This window comes from Telopea speciosissima, chromosome 1, assembly GCF_018873765.1.
Source record: "Telopea speciosissima isolate NSW1024214 ecotype Mountain lineage chromosome 1, Tspe_v1, whole genome shotgun sequence".
Lineage (NCBI taxonomy): Eukaryota > Viridiplantae > Streptophyta > Magnoliopsida > Proteales > Proteaceae > Telopea > Telopea speciosissima.
The window spans coordinates 18,426,515-18,433,820 of record NC_057916.1 but is presented as its reverse complement, the minus strand read 5'-3'; the positions used below and the strand labels follow the sequence as shown (position 1 = coordinate 18,433,820).

The 7,306-nt window shown below is 37.1% G+C and overlaps 1 protein-coding gene across 1 annotated transcript; it reads right to left on the bottom strand.

Annotated features, from left to right (window-relative positions):
• Positions 1–691: 691 nt before the first annotated feature.
• On the bottom strand, positions 692–6,514 carry LOC122663611 (protein WVD2-like 4). The gene is made up of 9 exons (XM_043859214.1): positions 6,312–6,514; positions 5,602–5,874; positions 5,224–5,505; positions 5,064–5,122; positions 4,486–4,563; positions 4,307–4,385; positions 4,129–4,200; positions 3,906–4,013; positions 692–1,414 (listed from the first exon to the last, which is right to left on the bottom strand). Exons 2-9 carry the CDS (start codon positions 5,842–5,844, stop codon positions 968–970), a joined length of 1,368 nt encoding a protein of 455 aa, XP_043715149.1. The 5' UTR covers positions 5,845–5,874; positions 6,312–6,514; the 3' UTR covers positions 692–967.
• Positions 6,515–7,306: the final 792 nt, after the last annotated feature.

The following is a 7,306-nucleotide window of genomic DNA, read 5'->3' as shown; positions in this document are numbered from 1 at the left end:
GATATATATATATATATATCATATATGTCAAATAAATAGAAAGAACGGATTAACTAGGTGGACCAGAGTGCCCAACAACTTTTTCAGGTCCACAACCTAACTCAAATCCGATCTCAGGGTTGGATCGAATCGAATGGAGTCATATTTTGTTTTTAGGTTCTAGAATAATCTTAAGTGATGACTCCCTATTCCTTCTCTCCCAAGAGGAAAGATATTCACGCGCGACAGAAAATCACTGCATTCACAGTGATGTGGCAATTTTAATTGTCTAGATACTAAGAATGGCTTGGATAGACCACACGTAGATTTCAAACTCTTTAAGTTCTATCATATACCCTCCCATGTATTAGCATTGTCTTGTGCTCTTTTTAGCTGTTCATGTGTTGCCAGGTTGTTTTCAAATATTGGGCTGCCTAGAAACACCTTTGGTGTAGGGCATCTAGAGAAATTCTTCCCCAAAGTAAATGCCACTTTCATTTTTCTGAAGGTTAAAAAGTTCCACCAGAAAAGGTAGGAAAGATGAAACAGGCAATTATTTCATCCAAAAGTTACTAAGCACCTATTAACAAAAACAAAATTTCATGATAATTATGTAATTCAGTTATATTTCAACAATGCTCAGCGTGCAAGAAAATTATAATTGAACTACAGCATCAGATCTCTCAATTTCTACTACTAAGTCATAGGCATGTTCACATGAATGACAACTTGCACATTTAATTGAAAGAATAAAATATATAAATGTTGTTTTCATTGGAAAGCCTTGAATTAAGAGGAGAAATAAAGGGAAAAGAAAAAAAAGGAAACCCTTTACACATTTCTAACCAATGTCTGCTAAAAGGTAGAACGTAAAAGAAAACACCTGACTATTTACTTCAACCTGTCAAAAAACAACAATATAGAATGACATACCTTTACTATTCACAAACACCTAGGACAAAACAGAATCGGAACAGAGATCACACCTTTAACCTTTGACACCAACTTCTTCAGAAGTAATTTCAGGTTCAGGTAAGTTGATTGTCTCGTCTTTCTCTGTGGGGTTCTTATCACACTCGACTTCAGTCCTTGCTTCAGAGTCAACACAGTCAAGAGATTTGTCTTGGTTTTCTTGGGTTTCTTCATTATGGTTTACATTTCCAACATCTGTGGTCTTTGCTTTCAACTTCAGAGGCTTTTCTGTAGACTTCATGGATTTCTGAGATGAGAGCTTGGAGAGGGATTTTCTAAGAGGCTTCTTTGAAGCAACAGAATCTCCACTGTGGTTTTCCTGCTCTCCTTTGGCTAACTTATTGTGGTCCAAGCTTGGACGCGGGCTCCGACAAGTTCCACCAACTTCCAAGGAATTTTCTGCAGCAGTACTGGAGCTTTTGTGTCTTCCAAGCTTTGGTGAAATTGGACGTGTGGTTGGTATCTACATGATCAACAACAGAACCAAACTTTAAAATAAATAAAAAAAAAACCCAACATTTACATAAGCGTGCGTACAAGAATTAACTCACGCAGAGATGCAGAAGCATAAGAGGTTTACTTAAACTCTACATGATTAAAGAACAAATCTAGGAAAATTGAATAGTACTAAAGCAACCAGAAATAAATTCAAGTTGTTGTGATCACAAGTACCAAATAAGAAGAATTCATTGCGGGAATAGAAAGGAAAACTTAGGTTGATGAGAAAGACTCCAGGCAAACTGTAATTTAATCAGGAAAAATTTTCCAAAAAAAAGTTATATATAAAAAACCCCCCCTATTTACTATTTTAGAAATCAAATAGCAAAGACAACTCAAGAAGGAAGAGATACCACTATTCTGATAACAGGTCAACTTAAATTGACTTAACATCTGATTTTAGTACCAGTGAATATGCTGAATCAGGCATTAGACAATGTTAAAACTAATAACCCGTCTTTATGTAAGAGATGGGGGTATTATAAGATGAACAATATGGAAAGGAAAAAACTGGAAAGAATAATCTGTCATATAAAGAATCATATGGCACAAAGGGAAAAAAAATTCAAGGGGCCCTGAGATTGTAGAAAATATATTTGAGTTTTAATATTTAAATGCATGGAAATAGGGGGGGGGGGGGGAATACAGTTGCCAATCCAGGGATATCCTAGCTGAGAGAGCTTTCTGTTTTGGAGAATTAAACCAAGATAAAGTGCTTCCTGCAAATGTCCTAAAAGCAAAGGGAGAAGGTTTTGCCAATAAATCACATAATACATGTCAGGATACCCTCCTACCTAAAAATGATAACCTAAGGCTTGCATGCAAAAGCAACCCTCTCACACATGCCAACAACAACTCAGCCTTATCCCAACTAAATGGGATCAGCTACATGGATCCTTGCAAAGACAAAAGATTAATAATGAATGTAAAAAGAAAAGAACATAACAACAATAACAATAATAACTCAGCATTATTCCAACTAAATGGGATCGGCAACATGGATCTTTGCCTCCAATCAGCTCTATTCGAGGTCATACTTGAAACAAAACCTAAGCTATGCATGTCATTCATCAACACTTCTCCCAGGGTCATTTTAGACTTGCCCCTAGTTCTTTTAGTACCTTCAATCTGAATCAAATCACTCCTCCAAACTGTAGCCTCCATTGAACTTGACCACGCCATCTAAGACGATTTTCTTGAAGCTTATCTTGAATCAGGAAAACTCCCAAATCAGCTCTAATATGATCATTCCTTATTTTATCCTTCCTAGTTTTGCTACACATCCATCTCAACATCCTCATCTCCTCTCACACATGCCAATTCCAACAAATTATTAGTTTGTTAAGCAGGTCTTAGGGAAATTGTTGGATTGATTTATGGCTAAAAGTCAAGTTCAAGTCTAAAATAGTGAAAAGATTTTGAATGCAATTCCTCTACATGGGTTATTCAATTAATACAATTTCATAGCCAAACCTTTAGCATGGAACCCACATTTAGTTGGGATAAGGGTTTCTTGAGCTCAGTTGAGTTGAATATGTTTTCAATTGAATTCATGAAAATAAGAATAAAGTGCCAAAGTTTAAACAATTTGTTTTCCCAGTAGACCTAATGTTGGTATATAGAAAATGTGTTGTGCTTCACAAATGGAATAATATCTCAAAACAAGCAATGAATTTATCGATGGTTCAAGAATATCTGGTTCCGAGTTACAATTCTTGGTTGGTTGTTGCGGCAAAGCAGGAACATCAAGCTTGGGCCTTAATAGATCTACACATTGCATCTTTTATTCTGCTGATGTCTTACTTATGGGTTTTTATTAGTGGTATTAGTTAAGTTTCTTGGCTTTTCTATCAGTAATTGGGCTTGTTTAGTACACAGGATATTTGGCTTTATGAGTTTCAATGTCACATTTTAAGTTGTAATTGAGATAATAAACTGGTGAGAATTTGGTTTTAATTTTATTCTATGGATAATGACTCTTTACTAGTTACCTAATTCAATTTGGAACTACCCAAAAAGTCCCTGTTTAAAATTTTCAGTTAATGGAAAAGGTTTTGGCTATGGTTAAGAGACGCACTCTTGTTTATGTCTGATGGTTAATGGTTGAAAGTTGAAACCAAAGGATGCATGAAAGGAATAGGCTATTACCGTTTTCTTCTGTTTATTCTCCAATCTCTGCAATACTTTGTCAAGGATGAGTTTGTACCCTGACTTCTACCATTTTGGATGAAATTCTCTACTATCTAATTTATTAGGGTTACAATCTGTTTTCAAACTATGGTTTTATTCATTCAGTTTGATTTTTCAAATCTGAATTACATTGGTTAATGAATTTACAATCAGATATCTGATTTCTGATCTTAATCATAATTCTTCATTCAATTAGAATATTGATATTTAGATTTTTAATTTATTCTCACAGTTCTATTAGATAGCAAATGAGAAAAATGAAACACCTTCTTCAGTTCAATCTTTGGAGGAGGTTCTTTGTAGAAATTTGGCATTGGTGCAGCTTTAAATGTCAAGCTCTTCCTAAGTTGCTTGATCTCTGCCTCTTGGCTCTCCTGCAGCGCATCAAAATGAGATGGAGTGAATAGTCTCAAACAGACAATATTTGACAAATACCAATGAGGCGAAAATTCTGTTAAAACGTGTAGAAAAGATTTTTCTTTTTAACACCTTTGTTTTTGCCTGCAAGTTAGTTCTTTCTACTTCCTTCACGTGAGTCTTCTCTTCTAGCTTCGAAAAGAACTGATGTATAGAAACTAAAATTAGTTCCCATGTACCGCAATTAAATTATAGCTATAAAACAAGAGGTAATACTACCAATAGGCATTCAATATTAAAATGATCTCACCTCTTTCCTTTTCTCAGCACGCTCATCCAACCTGAAGTTAAATCCAGAACCACTGATCCTCCGTTGAGAACGAGGAGTGCTGTATAATGACACAAATCACAAGTCAATGAAAAAGAGGACTAGAAAATAAAGGTGCTTCTGAAGGAAAGAAAGAATGAATGTGCAAGAAGAACCCATACGAGCTACTTGATCGTGTATCCTCATCATCTTTAACAGACAGTGCTTTTGCTGCCACTTTTTTGTTTTGATCATGTGATCTGCGATAAAAAAACAAAACAACCCATTAAGCAGGCAGCAAGGAAAAAAAAAAGTAATGTTAAACTGGGCAAAAAGCAAATGTTATTTTGCAAAGCAGGGAGAACTGATATAAATAGATAAAACCTGTGAAACATTTTGACAACATGGATAAAAAAGATAATGTCTCAATATTCCATAATGCACCTTAATGATGATTCTATGAGATGCAACAAAAGAAAAATGTATACATTTCTCTTCCCCCTTTATTAAAATCTTGACAGGACTTTCTAGTTCTATATCTGACTAAATATCAGAGATGGGAACTTCTTTGACACATAGTCTTCTACTTAAATACATTACATAGCTTTCTATTTAAATATATCAACATCTAAAAATTAATATGTATGTATCAAAGAATAATTCAAGTATCTCAAATTACATTTCAGAGATCAAAGCAATCTACCAATGAAGGTACCAATGCAGCTACGCTCTACACAGCTTATGAGGAATGAAGGCTTACTGAGAGTCTTTGGATGGTGGATCATTGAGAGATTTGTTCACCAAACTGGACTTTCCAACCTGTTTTTAACAAAATCCAAGGTAAGATCATGATGGGACTTCTCTCTCTCTGTGGGTGGTTGGGGGGAGAGGTAAGGAAGATAATCGAGGGAAAACCTTACCAGGGATTGTCGAATGCTAGGCACAGACGCTAAAGTAGTCCGCCTCGAAGAAGGCCCACTAACAGTACCATTTGCTTCGGTGTGTTTTGCATTGGTTTTCACCGGCTTGCCATCGGTGATCTTCTTCGAACCGTTTGCGAGAATTCCCCTCGCTGGGAATGAAAGACTCTGAGAAAGTCTTGGCCTCTGGGTCCGAGAAACTGTTATTGGAGCCTTAAGGCTTGCTTGATCCTTGGAGATTTTATTCTTTTTCAAACCATCATTGCGACCAGATCCAGCTTTCTACTCATTAAATAACGCTATTTCTTATCAATTATGAATACACAATCATCCAGCCAACGAAAACAATTCAAAATTGGGGCAGTTAGGTTACTTTACCTTAGAAGGATTCGACCCTTTACTTCCGGCCACAGCCATGGCAGCTTGAGCCTCAGCACCAGAAGAATCAACGGCATCAACTTCTGATAAATTTTCAGAGATGCCATTCATTTGCGAAACATCTGCAACGTTGTCTGCATTCTCGTTCTCTTTGTTTACATTCAAAGCGGAACTTTCCACTACGGGAGTTATATCCATGACATCATTTGCATGCTCCAAGACAACCCCGTTTTCAGACTCCATTGCGGGAGGTGAACTTGTAAGGACAGTGTTCTGCATAAGTCCAGTTCCAAGATAATCTCCTTCAGTTTTAAGAAAGGGTCTAAATAACTAATAACTAAACTACAAATTTGAAGTAAAACAGTTCGACCGCGATTAGAGAGGAAAAACAGAACATAACCCTAATTACCCTTTCTGGCTTCCTCTTCGTTTCCCACTTCTTTAGACGGTAAGAAGAAGCAAAACGATCTAAAGTATGAAGTAACTGATACAGTCGCAAAAACTTAAGCCTAAACTCAGATTAAAAGGGCAAAGAAATATCGATCAAAACTTGAAGATCTAACCCGATTCTGCTTTAAATACCCAAGTTAGCATGAAAAACACTAAACAACACAACCAGTACTTCAAGATTTCAACAACGAAAAGATCAGAACTCTTGAAACTACAGACTTGTCACAGATCGAGAGTGAAAAATGGTTACTAGATCTTACCTCCGAAGTCCGAACTGAAATCTTGAGGGTTAGGATAGTAGTATGAAATGCTTCAGATGATCGGCAAAACGACTGAAAAATCCGGTGATTTCCATGGATAAAGAACTGTAAAACTTAGGACTAGCAAATCAGACGTCTTTTAGCATCCGCGCTTTCGAAATCGAACCCTAAATCAAGAGAAGATGGAGCTTATAGTTTTTTGGCCTCAGAGGATTCTGTGCCACTGTGGGAATCGAACTGGTTTGGTAATCACGACAGAAGAAGACGAGCCCGTTCCGCAGAGAGAGTTTCTAAAAAGAGAGAGATTTTCAAACAAGTCACAAAAAAAATGTGCAATTACGAAACTACCAAAATATGATTCTTTCGTAAGCGATATTTCGAACATTGAATTGGAACCCCAATAAGGATATGCTCTAATCATATGGTTCATTTCGTAACGATGTGAGGTTATTTTCATAAATTGAAGCGGCAGCCATAATATCTTTTGACGTTATCTTTGAAATTAATTGAGGGAAGAAAAAGACAAGGAAATGTTTCAAAGCGCAGAACGGCCCCACACTGCAATAACTCCGTCGTTCTCACTGACGTGGCACGAACACGCAACGTGATTGGTTTGGTAATAGGCCACCATGACATGTCCGCCGAACAGAACTGCCATGAGCTGTCAGAACGTGCGCACGATAATTAGCCTTTCTTTGAGATCCTACGGCTGACCTAAACGTTGAACTGCTGAAGCAAATCAGGACCGTCTATTTCTCTATTTTCTTAGCAAATAAAATCGCCGGTTTTCAGCCTCAGCTGTTGGCACGTTGTATTCAAGCCTGGCGTCCTTCTCAACATGATTCCACACCACACCCATTCAGAGCCAGCGAAGAGCGGTTGACACTAACGTACGCATATGTGGGGAAGGGTTTATTCCTCCACCGCCTCCGTTGGACCCACACACTAATAACGTCAGGTACCTTAAACGGACAGCATTTTATTCTATTTACACG

What these genes read in the sequence shown, in the direction of transcription:
- LOC122663611 (XM_043859214.1), bottom strand. Translation starts at nt 5,844, where the DNA reads ATGGAGTCTGAAAACGGGGTTGTCTTGGAGCATGCAAATGATGTCATG. An exon ending in ACTTGCAGGCAAAAACAAAG is followed by an intron (nt 4,014 to 4,128) that starts GTGTTAAAAAGA and finishes GATGCGCTGCAG; the next exon opens with GAGAGCCAAGAGGCAGAGAT. An exon ending in CAAAGATTGAACTGAAGAAG is followed by an intron (nt 1,415 to 3,905) that starts GTGTTTCATTTT and finishes TTGATCATGTAG; the next exon opens with ATACCAACCACACGTCCAAT.